The 24,866-nt window shown below is 57.3% G+C and overlaps 1 protein-coding gene across 3 annotated transcripts in view; it reads right to left on the bottom strand.

The window, feature by feature from the left end:
• Positions 1 to 5,594: 5,594 nt before the first annotated feature.
• The window catches only part of RRBP1 (ribosome binding protein 1), a 69,009-nt gene continuing 49,737 nt past the window's right edge, over positions 5,595 to 24,866 (bottom strand). For all 3 annotated transcript variants that reach the window (XM_030914629.1, XM_030914630.1, XM_030914631.1), the window contains 17 exons: positions 21,787 to 21,925; positions 19,557 to 19,735; positions 19,403 to 19,437; positions 17,540 to 17,630; positions 16,589 to 16,681; positions 13,805 to 13,897; positions 13,640 to 13,723; positions 13,410 to 13,499; positions 12,657 to 12,749; positions 12,243 to 12,314; positions 11,575 to 11,670; positions 10,470 to 10,553; positions 8,609 to 8,716; positions 7,803 to 7,886; positions 7,327 to 7,425; positions 6,596 to 6,739; positions 5,595 to 6,137 (listed from right to left, as the gene is read on the bottom strand). In XM_030914629.1, the coding sequence (XP_030770489.1) occupies positions 6,099 to 6,137; positions 6,596 to 6,739; positions 7,327 to 7,425; positions 7,803 to 7,886; positions 8,609 to 8,716; positions 10,470 to 10,553; positions 11,575 to 11,670; positions 12,243 to 12,314; positions 12,657 to 12,749; positions 13,410 to 13,499; positions 13,640 to 13,723; positions 13,805 to 13,897; positions 16,589 to 16,681; positions 17,540 to 17,630; positions 19,403 to 19,437; positions 19,557 to 19,735; positions 21,787 to 21,925 (1,623 nt within the window). In that variant the 3' untranslated portion in view covers positions 5,595 to 6,098. The remainder of the gene's footprint in view (positions 6,138 to 6,595; positions 6,740 to 7,326; positions 7,426 to 7,802; positions 7,887 to 8,608; positions 8,717 to 10,469; positions 10,554 to 11,574; positions 11,671 to 12,242; positions 12,315 to 12,656; positions 12,750 to 13,409; positions 13,500 to 13,639; positions 13,724 to 13,804; positions 13,898 to 16,588; positions 16,682 to 17,539; positions 17,631 to 19,402; positions 19,438 to 19,556; positions 19,736 to 21,786; positions 21,926 to 24,866) is intronic.

Raw genomic sequence — 24,866 nt, 5'->3', positions numbered from 1 at the left:
TCTCTCGTGTAATTATTTATGTGTGAATTGGGAATATAAGATTTTACCTTCCATATGGGGTAAGTCATTGAGGTTTGGGTATTTCCAATAATTAAGATTGGTTGAGTGTGGTGGCTCACTCCTGTAATCCCAGCATTTTGGGAGGCTGAGGCAAGAGGATAGCTGCTTTGGATGCTGAGGTGGAGGATCACTTGAGCCCAGGAGGTCAAGGCTGCAGTGAGCCAAGATCATGCCACTGTACTGCAGCTTGGATGACAGAGCAAGACCATGTCTCAAAAAGTCACAGCTCCCTCTGGTGAATAAGAAAGTTGGTGTAAAAGTTGGGGAATTTTTCAATGTTTATTACACTATAAGTGTAATAAACATTACACAAAATCATAAAGGTAATAAATTCACATTTAAAATTTAGAAAATAGAGAAAAGGGAAATTGTACATTGTCCTACCACACCATCACATGGTTAGCCTTTTGATACACAGCTCTGTATTATTACATGTCAGAAACTGCACATAAACTATGGTGGTCCCATATAATTGCAAGGTATTTTCTGCTGTAATTAGAAACACAAATACCGTTGTGTTACAGTTGCCTACAGTATTCAGTATAGTAACATGCTGTCCAGGTTTGTAGTCTAAGAGTAATAGGCTCGGCCGGGCGCGGTGGCTCAAGCCTGTAATCCCAGCACTTTGGGAGGCCGAGGCGGGCGGATCATGAGGTCAGGAGATCGAGACCATCCTGGCTAACACGGTGAAACCCCGTCTCTACTAAAAACTACAAAAAACTAGCCGGGCGAGGTAGCGGCGCCTGTAGTCCCAGCTACCCGGGAGGCTGAGGCAGGAGAATGGCGTGAACCCGGGAGGCGGAGCTTGCAGTGAGCTGAGATCCGGCCACTGCACTCCAGCCCCGGGGGCAGAGCGAGACTCCGTCTCAAAAAAAAAAAAAAAAAAAAAGTAATAGGCTCTACCATACAGCCTAGGTGTGTAGTAGGCTATGCCATCTAGGTTTGTGTAAGTGCAGTCTAGGATGGGGAACATTTTAATGTTGATCCACGTGCCAGGCTTTTGTGAGACAAGGTTATGCTTTAATCAAAATACTTATTTCAGAATTGTCTAGAAAATAGTGCTGGCTGCTTGTCATTCATCCTGAATTTCTTTTCTTTACTGTGTAGCAATGCTTTTAGCGTGGGTTTTGTTTTTTGCAACAGGGTCTCTTTCCCCTAGGCTAGAGTGCAGTGGTGCAATCATAACTCACTGCATCCTTGAACTCTTGGGCTCCAGCAAGCCTCCTGCCTTGGCCTCCTAAAGTGCTGTGATGACAGGTGTGAGCCACTGTGTCCTGCTAGTGATTGTGATTAACAGGCTTCCAGGGAAGTGCCATAAGTCCAAGACTGCCGTACTCAAAAGTCAGCCATGTAGGTAAAGCCAGATATTTCGTCAAGGAGTTTTAGAAGGAGAAAATTTTTCCTGTGGTGTCGGCTTAAGTGTGGCACTGTTGTGCGTGTGTGAGGTGCATTCTTTGGGAAGCATTTCAAACAGTATAAAGGGATGTGATGTAAACATCTAGAGCTCATTCCAGAAATTCAATAAAATGCTAGTAGTTACTCTTTCTCTAGGGGAGCTTTTGAGAAAGTCTTAGTAGATTCCTGAGGCCCAAGAATTGTGCTCACAAGCACTCAGGGTGATTCTGGTACAAAATTAGGGTTCAGACCTCAGCTGATTGGTCTGCTGTTGGTCAGGAACAAAACTACAAGTATACTCTGCTTCCAGAAAATACATTTACCTTTTCACAAATGCTAACGCACTGCAAAAATGTATTTGTGGAAAGCTGACTTAGTCTCATCTAGCGGTTACTCTCTTGGCCTGACAAAGCAGCAAATAAAGCCATTGCTAACAGAATTCAATCAGAGCTTGACTGTGAAGTTAGACAATATTACTGTGCAAAAACGGGACACGGTGACTTGGATCATAGGTTTCGTTTGGTGGTTTCCTTTCTGCAGAGTACTGGCTGCTGTAGGCCCGGCAAGTGCAACTTGTTTCTTGACTGTAATTGCCCTTGGGACCACCAGAGACTGAATATGCGCCACACACATCACTTCTTGGTGATTTGGGGCATTTCTGAAATTGAGAACGGGCTCTAGACTGGGTTCCAGCTGGGCTGCAGCTGGAAGGGACAGTAATGGCATTATGGCCCGCAAGGGGAGTATTCCAGGAGCCAGGGTTTCGGTGGAAGGCAGGCTTGAGTACCGTGTTTTGTTACTGAGGGCTCTCTGGGTTCTGCACAGTCCCAAAAGGGCCCTGGGGAAGGGACTTACAGAGCCTCTGGCCAGTACCCTCAGTAACCAGCCCAGAGGTGAAGTAATTTGCCTAAGGTTAGTCGACTCACAGGTGGCAGAACTGGGACAAAAACTCAGACTTCTTTATTTCTGTTCCTGAGCTATTCTCAACACCTCAGGGTAATTCACTTCATTTCTCTTATTATAATTGGATCATCTTTCCACATTTCTAACATTGGAAATTCAAAGGTTAGACCTTGTTCAGTGCTAGGGGTGAGATTTGAAAGGGCCAAGACGGAAAGCATTTCTTTTGGGCTCTGAGCTCCCGTCAGACCCAACCCTGAAGGAAGCGCAGTGATGGCATCTGCGGAGGGCCTGGAGTGGCTTCTATAACAAAACCTCGCTTTCCCCGCCCTTGTCCCTCAGGCCTCACTGGCTCCCTGCCTTCGCTGCACAGTTTCCTTCTCCGCACCCCTTCCTTCTCGGGGTGCCATAGGTGCGGCCAGCAGGCGCAACATTGTGGTGCCTGTGTTCCAGAGTATCACATGGAGACGACCTGAGGAAGCTCGTCTGAGCGCAGCTGTCTGTGAGGGGCTTCAGGTCCCGTTGTGCTGTCTATGGGCCACGTTAACCTGAACTTCACATCTACTCTGTGAGCTCTGGTCATCTTCACCCAACGGCCCAAACCCAGGGTCTGGCTTTGGGAAGCCAGTCCAGGGAGGAGCAGTGGTTCGTCTGTTGTGTGGCAGCTGGGTGAGTCCTGCCTCCACAGTGAACTTCATGCCAGGAACACCACGAGCCAGTCCTCTGGTGCTGCCTGAACTCAGCTACAGCTGCAAGACGGGGCTGCGAATGGCCAGGCCAGTGACCTGTGCCACGCTGGGGAATGCCGGGGGGCTGGGGAGGGCTGCTAGCCCCTTCCGCAGGAAGTCTGTGAGGGCTGCGCCTCAGCTGGCTTCCCCAGAGCCTGACATGGAACCTGGCCTGGGACAGTTGAGGAGGCCCGGCCCACCTGAGGCAGGGCCCAGCCGGCAGCCTGGCAGACTCAGCTCCCTCTGCCCACCTGGGAGGTACCACTGCTGGGCCTAAGGACTGCTCTGGCCCTGCTGGGGCAGGTGGGGACAACAGATGATGGGCCCTTAGAACTGGAGCTGCAGGAGAAAAGCTCCCAAGTGGCATTCTCCTGAACTCCCGGGCCAGCCGCACAGGAGTCCTACACCCCGTGCTACCTGCCTTCAGCTTCCTCCCTTCTGCATGCACAGACCTGGGGCTCCTAGCAGGTGGCCACAGAAGCGGCAGCGTGGCACCCCAGCATCCCTTCTCCTTCCCCAAGGTCTACCCTTTCCTCTGCTCAAAATGGGTACCCCTGCCCCATTCCTGTGCCTTCAGAGGGCATCAGCCCAGCATGGGGCGCTCAGTCTCGCAGTGTGGCAGGTCGATGGGGGCGATTCAGTGGCAGCCCTGCTGCAGCACACAGGTCTGCCTGTTCCCCACACTCATCGGGGCCCACACCACTGACCTGACCTATGGCCACCCACGTGTGGAGTTCTGCCTCCTGCAGGTGGCCTCCCTCACCCAAAACCTGTGCTCTCACTCAGCCCCCTGTACTAGATGCATGGGGGTGCAGACGCAGGGGGCCCAGTGGCTATTGCGGGGCACTCAGCCCCAGGTGCTCTTCCCCAGGCTCCCCACATTCCAGAGCCCAGCCCTGCCCCGCAAGTACTAACCTCCCAGGCTGTGGGGCCTAGCCACGTGTCAGAGAGGTGGGTTTGAACCTGCCCAGCCTTTAGCCCGGGGAGGGGGGCAGGGTGCACCTCACCAGGGAGGACTGAGGGCTCGCTGAGCGCCAGGCACGGGGCTGGGAACGGGCAGCCATCAGGTGTCCTTGCAGGCACTTCCTGCTACTCAGTCTCCCAGCCAGAAGCCAGGATGTCAATGTTCCAAGACTGTGGGATCCCTTTGTGCTTCAGCCTCCTCTAGAGTTCTACAACAGGCAGGCTTGGCTCTCCCTACTCAGAAACCTCAATGGCTGTACTGCCTCCCCGGTCCAGCGCCCCCTGGCCTTGGTAACCTGGCCCCCCTCCATACCTCTATGCTGCTGCTGCCTGAGTGCCAGCCTCCCTCACCTCACACACATCTGCTTTTCCTGGGAGCTCAGCTTAAGCCCACTTCTCCAGGGACCATCCCAGGATTCCCAGCACCAAGAACAGCCATGACACACAGTGCCACACACCACGGCTGAGTGGCCCACAGGCACTTCCTGAGAGCTGGCACCAGGGCTGGGCCGAGCAGTTTGAGGCTAAGCAGTTCCAGGCTGCAGGCAGAGGCCGTGTGGGGGGGCTGAGGAAGGGAGGCAGACAGATGCACACCACAGGGCTTCCCTTGGTCTTGAGGTTGTGAAAACCACCCCCGAGTCACTGCCATCAGCTGAAAGGGCCATGCGTGACAGAAATCCCAGAGCAGGCCACCTGCCATGCTCATAGGCTGTGGAGACCCTGGTTCTTATTGCCACTGTCCTCGACAGCACCCTTCTCACAATGCCATCCTGCAGGACCTGCCATCCAAGAGCCCAGTTGTCCCCCAGCCAAGTTCGGCCAAGCAGACCCTCTCCCAAGATTCTGAGGCTTGGCAGGGAGATGCAAGTGAACAGTCCTTGGTCAAGGTAGACACGCCTTCCATTCCGGAATTGGTTGGGGCCCTACTGTGACTGAGCCTCTGAACGTCTCTTTGTGGACTAAGCTCCAGGTTCCTATTGCTTACACTCAAAGAGACACACTTCTTGGGGCCAAGGACCATGCTGTCAGGGGCCGCTGAGGACACTGGGTCTGAGGGTCGTGGCAAACCTAAGCTGGCTTCTGCAGGTGAAACTCTGCCTCCCAGGGGCAGGCAGTGGGCTGCTCTAGCCCTGGCCCACCCTCTTGGAATGTGGGTGTTTGTTCAAGCCCCAGCCAGGACAGAGACCCCTTGTTCATTCCCAGACCTCTGTCACACAGCAGCCCACACCACCAGCCGCGCTCACAAACCTCGGCCCCTCCGGGATGCAGGGCAGCAGTCCATGTGTCTGGCTCTCAGGTGTAGCAGGCCCTGCTCCCTTATCCTGCCCGGAGGGCACTGACATCTGGGAGGTGACAGGGAAAACTGCTGGCGGCCCCGGAAGCAGCGAGTCTCAGCCCCACACTACGCGGAGCTGCAGAGGCCCTGCCTTCAAAGCAGCCGAGGCCCACACTCGCTCTCTCCCCCAGGATGCCCCCACCCCTTGGTTCTTCATCTTGGGCCCAACAGCAGGTGGGGGAGCCCCAGCAGACGACCAGACGAGACCACAGCACCGGGCACCAACGTTGGTTTTAATGCCATCAACACCCAGGAGGTCGCACGTCAGTTCTCGTTGGCAATGTCTAGGGGTAAGGGGCTGTGGCTTCTAGTCGGCCCCTCAGCCTTCGAGAACTGGCTGCCCGGTCCCACCCGCTTCCCGTCCCGCCCTGCTGAAAAAACACGAAACGATTGCACTGACAGACAGACCCCCGAGTACCCGGCCTCCCACATACCCACAGGGCTGTCAGAGCCAACCAGGACTTTGGCGTCCCTCGGTGGTGGCCCAGGGCTGCGCCCAGGATAGTGTTTATCAAATGTGACACAGGTTCGTTTACAAACTGGGGCTCTGGAAGGTCTACTTCTGTGGCTCTAAGAGACTCGTCTCTCATGGCTTCTCTCGGAGCTACCGGAAGTTGGGCCTGGATAACGCTGTGTAGGTTGGTCGGTGTATTTGTAAGGAATGTGTAAGGCATTTTGGTAAGTTGAACAGTAACTTCTTTTTCCACAGAGGAGACTCAGACAGAGGTGCCCTCCTTTGAGCTGCTGCCGTCCTCCTGTGAACGAAGGCAGGTGGCATGAAGGGGGGCTGGGCCATGAGCCACGGCAGAACCACCTGCCCTCCTCCCTGGGCCATCGGTCCCTCCCCGGACTGGCCCCCTCAAGCCACTCCAGTCCCTCAGAGAACAGGAGCCACAGACCCGTGGGGCTGGGGGACAGGGAGGAGTTGGTGGGAGCTGAGGGGAAACCATCATCCTGCAGGGCAGGGGCTGGGGCACTGGCTAAGAGGCCCGCACAGGTACAAAGTGAAGACCTGGGCCAGCAGGGGGACCGGCAAGGGAACCCCAGAGGGCGGGTGCTGGGCTGGGCGGGCTGAAGCACTCGTCAGGAAGTGTCTGTCCCCACTACCTCCGCCCAGCTCTGCCTCTCCCGGTCCTGCCTCCCCTGGGGCTCCTGGCCCAGTGCTCCCACCCAGGGTGACTCCTCCCACCCTGCTTTGGGGCCAGGCACGCACTGTCTTTTCCAGCTGTTCCTGCAGCTTCTTCACGGTGTCCTTCTCCCTTGCCAGCTGCTCCTGGGTCGTCTTCAGAAGCTCCTGCAGTTTGGTGGCGGCACGTCCCAGGTCACTTGTTAACTTCTTCTCTTTTTCTAGTCTCTCCTGATGGTCAAGAGGTTGCCGGGGGTCAGCCCTTGAACCAGCAGGAGGGCCACCCCAGCGACGCCCACAGGACCCTGATGCCAGGAACTGGAGCCCTCTGGGGACACAAGGAAGGCAACTCCTGGTCACCCAGAGACAGGTGGTGACAACAGGGAGGAAACCGCCCATGCTGCCCGTCAAGGCTGTTGCCTGTCAAGGCTGTGTCCTGCTCTCTCAGCACCACCAGGAGACCTTCCCGGGGCAGGAGCAGTCTACTCGGCACCGTCCAAGGCAGCACAGGAGACACACCTGACTACGGAGCGCCAGACACGTGGGTGAGGAACGCACTTCACGTTCTACATGATTCACATTTCAACAGCCACCCGGACTAATGGCTGCCATGTGACCATGTGACACTGCAGGGCTAGGAGCCCCCACCCCAGCACCGAGGAGTGACACAGCACAGAGGAGTGACAAGGGGAACCAGTGCCGAGGGCAGGTCCCGGTGGGGTCGGCTCTCCCCTTCCTGGCCCCTTTCCGAGGCCAAGAGTGGCCCCAGCCCCAGAGCAGACCCCACAGGTGTGACCCCCACCCCAGCCCCTGCCTGCCTTCAGCTGTGAGGCCTCCTCTGTTTCTGAAGACTCTAGGGGGCCGGCTGTGCGGAGCTTCTCCAACTCTTCTTGTAACCGACACGCTGAGGTCTGAGCCTTGCCAGAGGGAAGTGAGACGTCTTACAAATGGCTGTGCTGTCAAGACCCTACTGAGCACGCTTGGGGACCAGAGGACACCCCCAGCCTGATGGAGCAACAGCTCCATCCTGTAGCTGGAATGAGTGGGCCGGACTCACAAGTCCTGACCCCAGCCCCAGGCCCTCAAGACTCCTTAGGGATGCAGACCACCCATAGGGCTCCCAAGGTGCCTCCAGCCTGTGCTCCACCTGCCCGGGGCCCATCCACTGCTGCCCAGAAGGCCCAGCCAGGTGCTGCTGGGCACAGCCGAGGGGGGCAGGGCTGACCCACTTGTTCCCTGGAGATTCAGGGCCCAGGGGCTGATGGGGGCTGAGAGTCACCAGGCAGGGCCTGACCTCCTCAAACTCGGCCGTGAGCTTCTGCCGCTGCGTCTGCTCATCCTCCAGGATGGCTTCTGTCCGCTCCAGTTGCGTCTTCAGCTGTGCAAACACCACAAACATAACCCGGCAACCCGGTGAGGAACCCTCTGGGGGCCCAGGTCTCCAGCACAGGCCCCGCTCTGTAGCTGCTTCTAGCTTCCCCTTTCCTGGCCCAGTGCTCCCCTCGCTGGGGAGATGGCACCTTAGCCCCTGGTACAGACTTGGGTGTGGCTCAGGAGCAGCTGATGGGGCCTCTGCAACCTCAGGGGCCTTTAATGAGACTCACAGGACAAGAAAGACGCCTCCAAGCCCCGCCCCCACGGTGACAACCACAGCAGCCACACTGCGGCCACCCCAGGGACAGACCCTGCCTCCCGGTGAGGGCTCGTGGTGGCTATTGCCAGGCTCAAAACTCTGGAGGGTGAATATCCTGCTAGCGATGTCCCAGCCGCGGCTGCAGTGGGAGACAGTCCCCTTCGGTGGCTGCAGACCCTGCCCAGGGCTGCTCCCCCAGCCCATTAGGTGCAGACCCCAAATCGCGGACTCCCTCTTCGAGTCCTACCTCCCCCCACTCCTCCAGCCTCTCCACCTGGCCACCTTCCTGTCCCGTGCTCTGTGGCATTCTCTGAACCTGGGTGACCCACATGGGGCAAAGCAGGGTGGGATGGGGAAGCAGCGGGGGCCAGAGCAGCCGGTGTGGGGTTTAGTCAGAACAGGGGCAGCAGAACCTGCACTCTTCCTGGGGTTAGTGATATGTCTGGGGACCGGCTCACCACCCTAACCTGAGCAGGGTCCTGCTGGGCTGGGGGGGCCTCTGGGGAGGAAGCTGGGGCCCCAGCTATGTCACCATCCTCTACGTGGCTCTTCATTTCACTCAACTGCTGCCTGACCTGGAACAGGAAGGGGTGGGTTTGCAAATGCACGGCCAGTCGCACACCTACCATGCTCACTCCTGCAGGGACCCCCTCGGAGGACCGTGGCTGCTCTCAACAGCCAAAGTTCCTTCAGGGGACCTGGCTTGGTAACTGTGACTTAAGTCTGGGTCCCCCCCAGGGCCCCCGCCAACCTGAGCCAAACCAAGGCCACCAAACCTCTGGGCTAATGAGACCCATGTGCTCTGCTCCAAGCCCAGCCGGAGGGGCGCCCTCCCTGGGAGTGAGGGGAGCGCTGATGAGCACGGCCCACAGAGCGAATGAACCCCAATGGAACGGGGTGGCCGCCACGCTGTCTACACTCCCCGTTTCTCCTTCAAGGACACAGTCCACTGCTCAGAGCCCTTTGTGGGGTCTAGAAAACATTGCGAGATGACATTCTTGCCTAACAAGGTCCCCCACCCCTGAGCTCCATCACTGGGAGTGGGTGACATATCTGGTTGCCCCCAAACCACTGGGCCTGCAATTTGAAGGGCAGGTGTCACTCGAGAGGCTGGGGTAGAGGTTCCAACTGGAGACCCGGGTGGGGCCCTTGGCATAAGCTCCCCAGGGAACATGGGTGGTCTCAGGCCCTGCGCTGAGGGGCCACCCCAGGTATGTGGGAACCCCACACATTCTTCCCTCCCTTTGAACAGCCCCTCCCAACACAAATGCCAAACTGCACAGTTGGAAGGCAACAGAAACTCCAGGGGGTTTTCTCTGCACACCCCCGGCCTGGGCCATGCCCCCAGGGCCTGTCACCCAGACTTTGCTCAGCCAAGGCTTCAGTGAGTGGCCCCTAGACACAGGAGACCTGGCCTGAGCAGCACTGCCCTCTGGTGTTCTGACCCGGGTAAGACCCGAACAACCAAGGGGGACCCAGGGCGTTGGGAGCATGTGCCAGACTCACTGGCTGCTGCAGGGGGAATGCCAGCCCATTTTTATTTAAAATCTCCGAATTTCTCCTTGTTGACAACTAATTCAAGATTTAAAAAAACACTGCAGACAAACAGAACATGTCTGCAGCCTCACAGGGTGCTGCGCACAGCACCAGTCTTGGGGCGGTACCAGATCCGGTGAGGCTGGGTGGAATCTGCCAAGGAGCTGGGACTTGGCATCAGACACCTGAGCTGAATCCCAGGAGGGACTCAAGAGGCCGCCTGCACAGGCAGAGCTCCTGTGGTCTGCCAACGGGGCTGCTCTCTGCACCTGGTACCAGGCCGGGCGTGGAGCAGGTCTTCCCTGCATGCCTGTGGCTTTGACTGAATTGATCTGAGCTGTCACTGAGGTGAGAAAAACCCACAGAAGGCACGGGACTTGCTGAGAGCCCCAGGGCGATGGGTGGCCAGATCAGGAGGAACCCCCAGGCTTCCTGGTCTGGTGATGCCAGGGACTGTAATGTCCCTGACGCCCCCAGGTGACTACAATGGGCTCACAGGGAGTGCGGACACCCAGAGCTCTCACTACCTTGAAAAGGGGACGAGGTAGCCAGGGGACAGGAGATGGAGTGGGAGCACGCTGGTCCCAACAGCCACAAGCCTAGCTCAGAGTTCTGGGCAAATGTGCAGGAAGGCCCCCAGAAGCTGGCCCCATGCTGCTCAACGGGTGACACTGTCCCTTCCCTAGACTTTGTTTATCTTTGAGTGGACACAAACGCATGACTGGCAAATGCATCTCACACACGCAACACCCCAGGTCACACTCCTGGCATGGGGACATGGAGGCCACCTACCAGGGCAAGCTCATCACTCTGTTTCTGGGCTTCGCTCTTGGCTGCATCGAGCTGAGATTGAGATTCTAGGAGAAGTTGCCTCAGCTTGGGGAGAAAACAGAGGCAGGTGATGGGAAAAAAGGAGAGAAAAGGAGAAAACCAGTGCCCGTGAGTTAGCGCCGAAACATAAAACCTAATACATCCACTTAACCAAAGCCCTGAGGAGGGTCACAGAATCGGGAGGGCACAGGGCTCGCCAGGCTTCCTACAGCTACAATTTCTTTTCTGAGGACTTAGGAAGAATGGTGTTCACTGCACACCTCTTTCAGACCTTCACAAATGTTTACTGATAATCTCTTGCAAAAAAGGGCCAAAAGTTTGAGATTTTGTTTTTCAGAGATGGTCTCAATTTGTCGTCCATGCTGTTCTTGAACTCTTGGGCTCAGGCCATCCTCCTGCATCAGTCTCCTAAGCAGCTGGGACTGGAGGTGCCCACCACTGTGCCTGGCTAATTTTTTTTTCTTTTTTTGGGGTAGAGATGGGGTCTTGCTATGTTGCCCAGGCCGGTCTCCAATTTCTGGCCTCAAGCAATCCACCTCAGCCTTTCAAAGTCCTGGGATTACAGGCATGAGCCGCTGTACCTGGCCCAAAAGTTTGAGATTAAACCAGAACTGGGATGCTGGATTTGTGCTTTCTGCTTCTGAAGAGCAGAAAACAGTATCAGATCTAAATCCACTCCCCACCAGATACGACATCAGCAAGCCAGACACAGAATCCCCTTGTGGAGGGATAACCTAAAATGCCAAATGCCTCCAACGGGGCAGGGCTGCCTGGCTCTGCCCCTGCCCTGGCTGGGAGGCTGCTTGGCTCTGCCCCTGCCCTGGCTGGGAGGCTGCCTGGCTCTGCCCCTGCCCTGGCTGGGAGGCTGCCTTTTTGAAACCTGCCCTGAGACACACCTCAGGTCTGACAGCCCAACAAGGGGCCTGCAAGGCTTCAGGCAAACCCCTGAGGACTCAGACTTCAAGGCTTATGTCAACGAGAGCTGCTCCCACAGGGCTGAGAAGCAGCTCAGGGAGGACCGCAGCTCTGCTGGGCAGGGGCTGCGCTCCTCGGGGGGCAGACTCACCCCTGCCACCTCCTTGGCGTAGTTCTGGCACTCGGCGCTGGCAGCTGCCATGTGCTTTTCCAGCTCTGCCTCCAAATGTGACGTGTGCTCCCTCACCTGGACAGACACACAGACAGGCACACACGTGTGCCAGCAGCCTCTGCTCAAAGGGCACTAACCCCAGGGAGCAGACTGGGCCTGGGATAGGTGAGGGCTGTCGGGAGATCCCTGAGGCCCATCAGCTACCAAGCGAATGAGAAACTAGTCAGCAGCAAGAGAACCCCTTACTGAAAGTGGCAGGCTGCACTTGAGCACTTCTGGAGGCTGACATGCTCTTAGATTTACTTGCAAAGGTAGGTACCAAGGGTACCTTCTCCAGGGCTCCCTGTGGCATCTGAAGGGGGCAGTGGGGTCACGTTGACTGTGAAGGCCGTGGCAGGAGCCCTGTTCACCAGGGCAGGGCAGGTCTGCACAGGGCCCGCGGCTGTCTCAGGGTCCTCTGAGGTAGTAAATGTCTCTCATTAAGGAAAAACAGGACAGACAAGATGCCTGGGCTTGAGAGAGAATGCCTCCCGTAAGGCACACGGTCCATGAGGAAGAAATAATTGAAGTGCCCTCTGCAATAATGTCACTTTCAAAGAGGCTCCAGGGACAAGAGAAAGAGTTTTCTGAGTAGAGTCCCCACATACCTGGTCTGAACTTTCAAGTTCTCCTTTTAGCTTCTCTACAGTCTCTTCGAGATGCTTCACTGTGACCCGTGACTACAAAGCAAGGGAAAGGCTCCGTCAGACATGAGCGCCTGGGGGTGTCTCCTTCCGAGGCCATCTTGGGACCCGAGCAGGACTGACCCAACTTAGGAAGCCCCAGGGGTGCCCACCCCACACAGCTGGGACAGTCACCCTGGCGCCATCTGGCAGCGCCTTCCTAGGCAGTGGCCTCCTGGAGGACGGGCTGAGCTGTCATCCCACAACTGTGCTTCATAGAGAGTCGTGGAAAAGCCCCACCAAGACACACGAGTCTCACAGGTGACAGACAACCCTGTCAACTCTCCCCTGGGCTTCACGTGCTCCACAGTGCCGGGAGGCAGGCAGGGCTGCACATACCTTCTGGAGCTCCTCCTCCGCGGCGCCCACCTTGGCCCTCCACACTTGCTCCTCCTCCTCCACGCTCTTCTGCAGGTCTCTCAGCATGCCCTCCTGGGGGAAACCGAGGTGAGGCAGGGCCCTCTCCCTCCCGGTACGCGCACCACACAACCACATCTTCCTGTCCCTGCAGCCCTGGTCACCTGCCGTGCTTCCCCTGCTGTGACTTCATGAGGACCAGCATTAGGTGGGGAGAGAAGGCAGCCACTGTCCTGGGAGGGAGGTCCTCTGGCCAGTGGCCAGGGTGGCTGCAGTGCCACTCAAGGAAACGAGGTCTGTGACCTGCACGGGACCACTAGGACGCTTGTCACTGCTGGGCTTTGCCACCGGCACCAAGTTTGTCAGTGGCCCAGGATGAGGAGCACGGGATGGGCCAGCCAGAGAGTGGCAGGGCTGGACTTGGCATTGCTCTTGAAGTCACAAAGAAAGGGAGTTCAACCTGGCCGTCACAGCTGCTTACCCCATCCTTCCCCTTCCCCTGCTCAGAGACCGGCCCCAAACCTTCACCTTGGCCCTCTCCTCAGCTTAGAAACAATGACGACCTCAGAGGGCGCCATCCATCCCCTTTGCCATGCAGCCAAAGAACGGGGCCCAGAGTCACAAGGCCAGTCGGCTTTTCCAACACACCAGGCCACCTCCTGCCCTGTAGGCCCTGAAGCTCTCCTTCCCAGCAGCCTCCCAGGGATGCCCAGCTGACAGGTTCCCAGCGCTCACCGTCTCCGCCAGGATGCTGCGGTACTGGTCACACTCGGCCTGCAGCGTGCTCTGCGCCTCCTCGGCCTCGCTCAACTTGGAGGCCAGGTCCTGAGAGAGGGAAGAACAGGTGTCGTTAGCCACACACTAAGGTTTTTCTCTTGGCTTCCCATTGAAACAACCTGGGGCAGCCCCTCTTCCTGGGGACAGGGGAGCCCAACAGAGGGCCCTTGCCAGGCAGCCACACTGACCGAGGAGGGCTCTGCGGGAGCTGGCGGGTGCTTCAGCAGTGTGGGGCCTTTCTCTTTGAGATCCTGCAGCCACTCAGTGTAATCCTGCAACGAAACACATTCGGTGAGACCCAGGGACGTTCCCTGGGAACCGTGAGGTCCCCGGGAACCACCCTCCCCTCCTACCTGTTGCGCCAAGACAGAGAGTTCTGGGAGCAGAGTCAGCAGGGCCTCCATGGTCTGTGCCTCAATCAGGCGGAGCTGCTTCTCCGATTCCTCCTGGGGGGCGGGCGGGGAAGAGCAGAAGGCGTTCAGCTGCGGAGATGTGGGGCACCTCCCCAGGTCTTACTGATATGCCCGGGTCTCTGTCCCAGAAATGGCACATCCTCAGCTCTTCAGGGAAGCGACAAGAATCAAAGGAGCAGATGAGGCTCCACGAGGCTGACTGTAAGCAGAGGGTTACCCAGCCTGTGTCCGGTCCACTTCAAACACACTGAGCTCTGATGAAAGCAGCATACTGCGTCAGGCCAAGATGGCAAGTGCCAACTCCCGGAACATCTCGCAACAGGGACGGGGTCTCCACCAGCTCTCATGTCCCGAGCTCTCTGGGCGTGTGTGCATGTGTGTGGGAATTTGGGGGGGCCCTGGTTGATGTGTGGGAGCCAGGGCAGGAAAAGGGGATAGGAGGACACTCATGGACCCCAATATTTTGGAATCTAGAGCTGTGACGGGGATGGGGGTGAAGGCAGGGAAGCGGTGTGTCTGCTGGCGGCACCACAGTTAGGGGTTAGTGGCAGCGAGGAAGGGGCAACCCAGAGAGGCTCATCTCCAGCCACCCTGGAGAGGGAGGATCAACATTCCCCCTCTGCAGAGGGAGAAGGCGACTCAGAGGAGGCAGGGACTTTGCACCCTGTGCCATGCTGGGTCGGACACCCCTTCAATCCTCCTGGACGAAGAGCCAGCGGCCCCCATTCAAAGCACAGCAAACAAAGGAAACAAAGGGGGCCCAAGGGAACCAAGAAGCAAAGCCTAGGACCACAGGGTCCCCGGGGAGAGAGCTGGGCCCTCCCACACCCTGAGGGGACAGCTGCCGGGGTCCAGCCTGTGTCTGGCCCTACCACCACCTGGACAGGCCTGGCCTGAGACCCAGGGAGGCCTCAGGAACTCCACCTGGATCAGAGTCGATGGAGTGTAACTCCCCCGAGCAGAGTCCTGGAATGTGCACGGAAGATGCTGACCATCGGACACCCAGCCTGAGCGCAGCGCCCTCTGGCCTGACGCACACCTGAGAAGCGGGCCCTTCCTGGCTGGCCAAGTTATGCACAGGTAGGGCCCGTGCCCCATGTGGACCCCTGACCTCACCACCACCAAGGCCTCCAGTTATGAGTCAAGGCAAGCTGGAGACCCAGAGGCCACCTTCTATCTGGCTGTGTGACCACAATCAAGTCAGGTGACATCTCTGGTCACAGCTTCATTTACCACATGGTAGCCAGTTTCTGAGGTCACGGGGGGCTACAAGGCCAAGATTCTAGGAGTCTAACTATAGCTCTCACAGCGTGGCCTGAGGCCATCCTTCACCTCCTGCCCTAGCTAGTGGTCCTCATCTGATACAACCCTCAGGCTTCCTGCGAGTCGCTGCAAAGCTCCTGCCATTGGGGCAGACATTCCCGTGAGGGAGGCTGGGAGGCGAGGCCCTTTCATGAGGTAGGAAAACGTTGTGTGACCTCAAAGTGTGGGCGAGGCCTTTAGTTATGGCTGCTGGCCATGTCCCCTGGCCAGAGCCTCCTCACTGGCTCCTGGACAGCCCAGCGCCCCAGAGGCAACCTGTGGGCTCAGACACTGGGAGACGCCTGCACACATCCCACCTGGACAGCGTGGAGCGCGGGGCCAACGTGGCCCCCATTCCCCGAGTGCTCGCTGCAAACAATGTCCTCCCCTCTGTGACTTAAAGACTCTTCATGGGACTGGGCACAGTGGCTCACGCCTGTAATCCCAACACTTTGGAAGGCCAAGGCAGGCAGATCACTTGAGGTCAGGAGTTGGAGACCAACCTGGCCAACATGGCAAAACCCCGTCTCTACAAACAATGCAAAAATTAGCCGGGCGTGGTGGAGCCTGTAACCCCAGCTACTTGAAAGGCTGAGGCAGGAGAATCGCTTGAACCCAGGAGACAGAGGCTGGAGTGAGCTGAGACCACGCCACTGCACTCCAGCCTGGGCGACAGAGCAAGACTCCGTTTCAAAAAAAAAAAAAAAGACTCCTCACAGAACCTCCTGAGCCATGACTTCAGAGGCCCAAGCAGCAGAATCACCCCGACAAAAGGACACACGACAGAAATAACACTAAAAAAGGTCACCAAGACAGTGCAGCCTTGGGCTCACTGTCTCCAGTCCCACCCCAGCAGCTCTGTACCCTCAGCCAGAGGGACCAGCACGGAGAAGCCCATCAAGGGGGCACCCCCCCCCCCTCTCAGGGAAAGGAGCAAGTGAAGAAGGGAAGGAGGGCAGGGAAGGAGGTGGGAGGGGGGAGGCGGATGTAGAGCTGGGGTCTGGTGTGGACTCAGGAGCTCTGAGGCCAAGGCCACTCTGTGTGCACTTAGTGCGTCCTAGTGCACCTTTGAGTCTGTGTGTCCTAGTGCGTCTGTACGTCCTAGTGCCTCTGTGTCTGTCCTAGTGCTTCTGTGCATCCTAGTGCCTGTGTGCCTGTCCTAGTGCGTCTGTGAGTCCTAGCCTGTCTGTGCATCCTAGTGCATCTGTGTGTCCTAGCGTGCCTATACATCCTAGTGCCTCTGTGTCTGTCCTAGTGCGTCTGTCAGTCCTAGCATGTCTGTGTGTCCTAGTGCGTCTGTGCGTTCCTAGTGCCTCTGTCTGTCCTAGTGCATCTGTGTCCCAGGGTAGCTGTATGTCTTAGTGCATTTGTGTGCCTAGTGCACTTTGCATGGTGGGAGCCTGAGTGTGGCCGGGCTCTGACCTTGGCCTGGGTCAGGGAGTGCAGCTTCTCCTTGCAGGCCTGCTCGGCCGTGGCCAGCGCCTCCATGGCCTTCCAGTTCTTCTCCCGGAGGTCCTGGAGGGGACACGGGCGAAAGGTCAGCAGCCTGCGCTGGTCAGTCACTGACACACCCCCACGAGCTGCCTAAGCTAGTGTCAGACAGGACAGGGCCCAGAGACCCTCCCTGATGCCACCCTGGCCCACAGAGGACCTGCCACAGGACAAAATGCCCTTTCCTTGGCCCATGACCATGGCGCCTGAATACAAGCCTGGGTGCCACAGCCAGAGGTGGGTAGCATGGCACAGGGTGAAGAGGTGGCACCTTTTCGATGAAGACACCCCTAGCCAGAGGCAGGAGGGAGGGCCAGCCTGTGACCTCAGAGGGAAGAGGTTCCTGCCGCCAAATGGTTAGTGCTGATCCCTCGGGCCAGCTCTGGTGGAGCCTGACACAGGGAGGCCAAGGCCAGGGCCTGCCATGGGAAGCTGTAGCCACTGCAGGGAGCAAGCGGGCCAGCCAGCAAACCCGGCCCTGTGAGAAGGGGGCAGGAGGGTGTGGCCAAGGCCACCCTGGGACAGCAGGCATGCCACCTGCCCAGCTTCTACACCCCCTTCTCCTGGGACCAGGATCCCCACTTACGGCGACCACGTGACTCAGGCCAGGCCAACGGCACACTGTCCCCACCCCAGGGATGACTCCACGCTTGAGCGAGTGGTGCAGGCTGCTCCACAGGCGGTCAGCTCTGGGTCTTTGGTGGAACTCAGGGGTAAGCAGAAGCACCCCCCACATCCTGGATCCCCACAGCACAACGGGGTGTAGAAACACAAGCTTGGCCCTCCTCTGAGTCCGGGGCGGGAGCCACACCGCAGAACCTTTCCCAGCCCTACTTGTGCTGCCCTGGCCCATGTGTCCCCGCCTGTGCCTGCCGCACTCACATTGTTCTTCACTTTCTGCTGCTCAACGGCCTCCCTGAGCTCGATGGCCTCCTTCTCCAGACCCGACACCTGGGACTCCAGCTCCTTGAGGCTGAAGGGACACAGGGAGGTCACCGCCCAGGCTCCAAGGGGCTCCATCCCCCACAGATCCCACCTGAGGCCCCACCCAGGGAGGAGCACCTTTGAGGCTGAACCATCTGGCCAGAGACAGTCCCCTCCAGCTGCCCCCACCTCACCCAGCATGAGCTCCCAGGGAAGCCTGAGCAGCTCCTTAGCCCCCTCCCCTCCCACCCATCCAGACCACTGACCCCAGAGCTGTCACCAGAGTCCTAGTTGGTGACACCAGAGAGTTGGGTTATCAGGAGAGGCGGAATCATGACCTTGCCCTCAGAGCTCCCCTGGGGACCTCATAGCTTTTCCCTCCAATCCCCGCATCATGTGACAGCCTCCTGCAGCAAACCACCCCAAGAGCATCCCCAGAAGAATGAGACACCGAGTAAGAGGCGCCAGCAGGCCAGTGGCAAGGACACATCGACAGTCACACCCTGGGCAGCCACTGCCCGACTTCCAGGATATCTGGGGCTGAATCACTGCTCTCTACTCCAGAGCAGCACGGCCCAGCCTACACACAGCTTTCACATCAACTGTTTGAAGGAAATAAAACCACCAATTTCTGCCGGACACATCTGCATGATGCAAAAAAATTCAAATTGATCCTAATTGCAACATGAGTTAATTATCCTAGTAATATGCTGTGTGGCCCAATAATCTGATCTTAAAACACAAGAGCAAAACAACAACCTCTCTACCCCAACAAACACCATCAGGAGAAACAAAGTTTGCCCATATGCTTTTTGGGAAAGGAAGGTAGACAAGGTTTGGCTGTGGGTCTTTCTGGGCTCTCGGGGTGGCTGGCTCCCTTTCCCAGTCCCCAAGCTGCAGAGCCCAATGCCAGGGAACACAGGCTGTGGCCTGGGGATCTGCCTCTGCTCAGAGGCACAGGGGGAGGTGCTTCTTTGGTGATGAGGGCCAGGACAAGGGAACTTTGTGAGCTGATGGCCTAGGACACATCTGACCGCGTGTGAGGGAAGGCAGGACATCCTCCATGCCTCCCCCACAAGCTGCTTCATGGACCTCTAGCCACGGTGGCCAGGAGCTGCCTCCCAAGACTGTGGGCATGTGTTACAGGATGCGAGCCCCAGAAGCGATGGTCACAAGGACTCCGGCCCCTGAGTCGAGCCACCCCACCCAGGTGTTGGCTCCGGCCTTAGCAACAGCAAACAAACACTCCCCGAGCGTGGCCTGGCACTGGTGCTGCTGACATGGAGGGAAAACAAGGTCTGGCCAGCGGTGAAGTCACCTCATAGATGGAGGAAAACAACCCTGAGACGCTGCCAGCTCTGCCCCGACGCCTCAAACCTGTGCTCCAGCAGCAAGCCTGAGTTCGCCATTCTGGGTTGTGCAACCATTTTTCCTGTTACATTTCCTGACCTCAGCCCCTAAAATCCCTTGCTTGTAGACACAGAACCTCTGACAAGTCAGTCTCTTCCCACAAGAGATGGATGGGTAGATGGATGGACGGCAGGTGGCAGGGGGTGCTCCCACCCTGGCTGAGGCCAGTCCAGAACAATGAGTTCTGGCTCCTTGACTGTGATCATGGAGCTCTCCGCAAGGCTGCCTTCTTTCCCGCCCAGGCCTGCCCCGTCTTCTAAATCACCGGGAGGATGGGGGAGGGAAGGGAGCCTCTGAAAGGGGCTCTTCTGCAGAGGACCTGAGCACCCTTCTGAAAACCCCGGTCCCCAAGGGTCTTCGGTCCCCCACGCTGAGGCTCAAGTGAGCAGGCAGGGTGCTTCTCCAGCTTACCGAGTCTGCTGCTGGTCAGCCTCCGCCCGGCTGGCCTGAAATGAGACAAAAGCTCCTTGGTCTCCAGGAGACTTATCTTATGCAGCAGGGCTAGTCCACCCACCTGCTGGATGGAGTTCCCTTTCCTCCCCACAGCCCCATGCAGGAGGCTGACCTGGGCATCCTGGGCGTCCTGTGCCTGGCCTGCCTCCAGCAGGGCCTCAATGGAACGGATTCTCTCTGTGAGCTGGGAGTTCTCCGCCCTGGCCTCCTGGAGCTGCCCGTGGAGACCACTCAGTTCCTCGCATTTGCTGCGCACCTCCGCCTCGGAGGACTGTAACTTGCTGTGCAGCTCTGGTCCAGAGGAAGGGAAACAAGAGAAGTTAAAAGGCCAGAAACCCCGGAGGTGGGCTGGGGTGGGCTGGGGGGATGCCCTCTTAGCACATGTGGGGCACCGAGGACTTCCTCCTGCCTCCTCTGTGTGTCTGGGGCTCTTAAGACATACTACTGACCACTGGGGCCTCTTGTTAGCTGTTGAAGAAAGTGCCACTCTGGCATCAATCCTGAGAACTGTCAGGGTACAATGCAACGCTCTCAGGCCACTCATGAGAAAATGATGGAGACTGGAAATGGACTGCTGCTGAGGCTTTTAAAGATTCGTCTTCTAGAAGACTCTAGCTTATACTAACTGAGACCGGAAGTTCTTTAGAAAGTGGCTAAGTGGATCCCACTGCCACACCTCCCCCACCTTCCTGGCTGGGTCCCCCCCAACCCCCAAGATCTCTTCACAGTCGAGAAAGGCCAGGGGGTGACTTTTCTGTCATGGGCCCCTTTCTCCCCTTGAGGTATCCTCCTCCCCAGGTGACCTCAGACAGTCCCGTGGGTCTAAGTGTCATCTTCGTGCCTCTGAGGCTGCACGCTCTCCAACCCCAGGCTGTGCCATCTGCCACTTCTAAATGAAGCTCTAGTTAGACAACGCAAACCCAGCATCCCGACCTCCCAGGACTCCTCATCTTCCTCCCTCGCCCACTGCTGAAGCCTAGGAGGCCACACCGCCATCTGCCAAGTTGCCCTCCTCAGTACCACCTCTGCGGCCACCTGGGCCCTGCCCTGTTGCCTTGGGCCTTGACAATTGCAAGGCTTCATCCCTGGTCTCCTTGGGCCACTCCTGCCCCTCTGGTCTGTTCTCCGCCCGGTGCCAGTGTTCAGAAGCGCACATGAGACCATTTCATCTCCTGCCCCAAGCACTTCTGTCACACTTTCCAGTGCCCAAGCTCCTCAGAAGGAGGGTCCTGGCCCTGCCCCACCACCAGCCTTCTCCTTCCAGCCACACTTGTTGGCCCATTTCTCACACAGGCTGAGTCAGTTCATTCCCACCTCCGGGCCCTGTGCCGGCCTCTTGCCATGCATCCCCTGCTGCCTCAGAGTCTCCAGGGCCACACAATCTAAAGCCATGCCCAGGCCTCTGGAGCAGGGGCCGGCAAGCTGGGGCCGTGCCTCCCAACCTCCATTTTTCCAGGTGGTATCAATGAAGCGTTCTTTGACCACAGCCAGGCCCCTGTTCACCCAGTGTTAATGGGCACTTTTGCCCAGTCCAAACCACTGTGGCAGAGCTGAGCAGCTGTGACAGAGACTGGCCAGAAGCATTCACCATCCATCCCTCACAGAAACAGTTGCCAACCCTGCCCTGAACACAGTCCCTGTGTAGAGGGCCCTGCTGTGCAACCCTGTACTTGCAGGTGGCTCTGCCATGTACCCCCCAGTCCAGCCCAGCCCGGCAGCCACGGTGGTGCTTGACCCGGGGAGTGGCTCGGGAAGCATCGGTGAGCCAAGGGCCGTGGGCCTCTCACTGGCACCTTCAGCTCCCTTTCTCCAGAGGCTCTTGGCCCTCTATCCCTGTCACCCTTTCCATGACCAACTGGAGCAAGGGAACCACAGGCTTGTAAATCTCGCCTGGCCTCCGGAGCTGACTGAGTTGGGAGAGTAGAAAGGCCCAGAACACACACTTAGCTGAGATGCCTCAGGACCTCCTTGGCTCACCCACAGCCAACGTGGACCCAGGCTTGGGAGGGAAGCAGTGCCTTCTGCCCCCATAGGCCCCGCCCCCACGCACACCAGGCCCTTACAGGCCTTGCCCGCCCCACTTCTAGCCCCTGTGGGTCCCATCCTCGCAGCTCCACCTCTGCATCTCTGGACAGCACCTACAAGCCAACTGTGCCCCCCGCCAGCCCCTGACTGGGCATAATCCCCTACTCTTTGACTTTCTGAGGGGCAGTCAAGGGATCTGTGCTGCCCTCACCCAACAGGCCTAACCCACTGAGTTTTGGCACTGGAAGTGGGGCTGGGCCGGCATGCACACCCCACACCCTGCACTGACCCCCTGGCCCCACTGCCGCCGCCCTCACCGGCCATCTGCTGCTGTTGCTCCTGGGCCTTCTCTGCGTCCGCCCGGAGGCTGGCGTGGCTGCTCTGCGCGCGGCACAGCTCCCGGCTGACCTCATCCAGACGCTTCTGCAGGGCCTCCTCACTCTCCCTGTGGGACGCCTGGGGAGGGGCAAGGGAGTGGGGCGGTGAGGACGTGGAAGGACCAGGCCCTCATCAGCTCTGTGATGGAGGCGGACAGAGCTCTTTACCCCATCAAAGCCCCGTGCAGTCTCTAGTCCATGCGGGAAGGAAATGCATCCCTCACGGTCTAGAACCCGCACAGGCTTCACCTGGGCCAGCACCCTTTCAAGGAGAGAAGGTAGCTGCCAGGGACCCACACTCACTTCCCAGTTCTTCTCTGAGTCCCTATTTTTACATTCTCAAGTGATTCATGAAGATGTGGTTACCGCAAGAGCCCAAAGATACCGATTCAGAGTAAACTAGTGACATTTCCCAATCCAGTCCTCGACTCCTCTCCCAGAGGCGGACAGCTTGGTGGGTCTCCCACCTGCAGCTCCATGTGTTACACACACGCACGGTGCACCACTGCGATCACGCTATAGGGCAGTGCTCTTAGTTCTCAGTATTAGGTGGAACCACATGAAATTGTCAGTGTTTGACCATTTTTACCTACAAAAATGGCAATTTCACATGGTTCAAAAGTATCTCATTTTTGAGTGAGACATTTCCTCACTCAGGACAGACAGGCCCACCGCACCCTTATTTAGGAGCCACACAGAGCTTCAACGTTTGCCAAGTTCCCGACTCAGCGTCAGGCAGGCTCTGGCAGTCCCAATCAATGCTCCATAGGACACCCTCGTCCACCTGCAAAGGATTCCCACATACTGGGGCAGAAGTGCGAGCCAAGGCCTCCATTTAACCAACCCTTTAGAGAACTCAGTTCTTCAAAAAGTCCAACCACTGATTATTCATTAACGAGCTTGTCTGGGGGCAGAACCAGGTAAGAGGGGCATCAACAGACGACTGCTGTTTGATGAAGAGGCTGGGAGTTATCCCTCGTCAATGGCTTTACCAAGCTGATCCTATCCACATCCGTTTTCATTTTCTTTTAGGGCAGTGGCTGCACAACCTGGAGCTAGGGGAACTGCTCAGATGAGCACCATCCAGGCAGAGGCGCAGCTGCAGCCAGTGAGCCATCGCCAAGGATGTGGCCACTAGGCCGTGGTTCACGTGTACTGTGCAGTGAAAACTGGGGGCAGCTTTAGGATGGGCAGTGCTTTCTGCATTAGAACGTAGCAGGGATGACTCAGTTCCAACTCCTAGAGAGGAAAGGAGAGAAAGGAGTGACTGCAAGCTGCTTTCAGAATGCACACCTGCTTCTCCTCTGCCAAGTGTCCCAGGCAGGAGCCTGCCTTGCACCCACTGGTTCCAACACCCTCACACCTCTGCCTCGACCAAGACACTCAGGGCAGGGTCACTGCACAACCGGAAGCAAACAAACCAGCTGCTGCTGCTTCTTTTCTTTAAGAAAAGGGACTCCAGCTCAGTCTGCAGGGAGACTGACCGCACATGTTCTTCCGTTTGTTACCAACATTCATTAGAACTCTGATTCCAGCAACACGCAAACAAAAACCCACGCGCCTTCAGGAGCCCCAAGCTTAAAATCTTTCATGGAAACCACGTGCCTCCATCTTAAGACCTGAGATGACAACTGTCTTTGCCTTGAAGAGAATGTTGTTAGCACAGCCAATCATGCTGAACAATTTCAGAAGCGGGTCCCATGGCTGGGCAGGCCAGCTAGGGACTTTCATAAGACTCTCCCGGATTTCTAAAATTCAGTTATTCTAGAAGGATGTCATCGGCACCTTCAATGGGGGTACTTTCTTCCAAGCAGACCCCAAGAGGTCGTCCGGGGAGAGACAGGCAATGGGGGGCAGGGCACCTCCCTGATGCCAGTGCTCCAGGACCCAAGGTCAGCACAGGTCCCCCCTGCCCTCATTCCTGCATAGCTGGCTGGCAGTGAAGGGGCCTCGGGTGAAGGAAGGATGGTCACAATATGGAAACAGCCCCATTTTCACCACAGCAAAAGAGAGACACTTTCTACAACCTCAACCGCCGGTCTGACTTGGAGATACCTTGAATGAAATTTTGTAGAGTCACATTGAGCTCTTTTTCTGAAAAGCACTGATCTAGTCCTAGGCGCTCTGGGTGTAAGAGCATGGCTAATTCCCGCAGTCACCCTGCAGGACAGCTCCTACTGTCCTGCCCGTAGTACAGATGAGGAAACTGAGGCTCTGAAATAACTTGCTAGGAGGTAGAAGAGCCAGGACCTGAACCTGACAGCTGGCGCCAAAGGCCTCACTGTCAATCACAGACTCGACAGGCACAGAATCTTTGGTGTCAGACTGGAGAGCAGGGAATCCTCTGCCCAGCCCCACGCTGTGGACAAGGACTCTGAGGCTGAAGAGGACAGGAGATACTGGGAGCCTGTGGGCCCTGACTAGATCCTTCACAGGAATGACACATGATGGTGACAAACCAAGCCCAGTTCCAGGCGCAGATGGACCACAACCATCCGGGAGCCTTTAAAACATAACCACAGGCAGACCCACCCCACAGTTTCTCATCTCACTGTTCTGAGTGGGTCTACTTTACATGAACATCAGAAAACACCAAATTATCCATCTCAGTTCCACCCCAATTCAAACTGCTTCTTTGTCCACGTTCTCTTTTAGTCCTTGTACACGCTCAAACATCACTCTTAAAATTTTGTGTCTGTTCTAGTTCCTTCCAAGAGGCAGCACTAATGCTCCCACGCACCACAGCCTGGTTTCAGTGATGGGACAGAAAAAGGGTCCTAAGCCCCTGGGGTCACTGGGGTCTCCTCGTTATCCAGAAAAGTTAAACCCAAAGTGGGCATGACATGAGGGTGCCTCGTGCCTTGGGTAACAGCCCTATGTGGGATCCACCTGTCCAACACAGGCCAGCAGAGGGACGGGAATTCATCAGGCAAGGCCTGTGGGCTGCGAAAACACACTGCATGCTGCCCGTGTTCCCCTGGGGACAGGGGGACAATCCTCCCTCTGAAGGAGAACAGGCA

The sequence above is a fragment of the Rhinopithecus roxellana genome, chromosome 13 (genome assembly GCF_007565055.1).
Source record: "Rhinopithecus roxellana isolate Shanxi Qingling chromosome 13, ASM756505v1, whole genome shotgun sequence".
Classification (NCBI taxonomy): Eukaryota; Metazoa; Chordata; class Mammalia; order Primates; family Cercopithecidae; genus Rhinopithecus; species Rhinopithecus roxellana.
The sequence above is the reverse complement of the archived record's forward strand: the minus strand, read 5'-3'. Positions and strand labels throughout refer to the sequence as shown.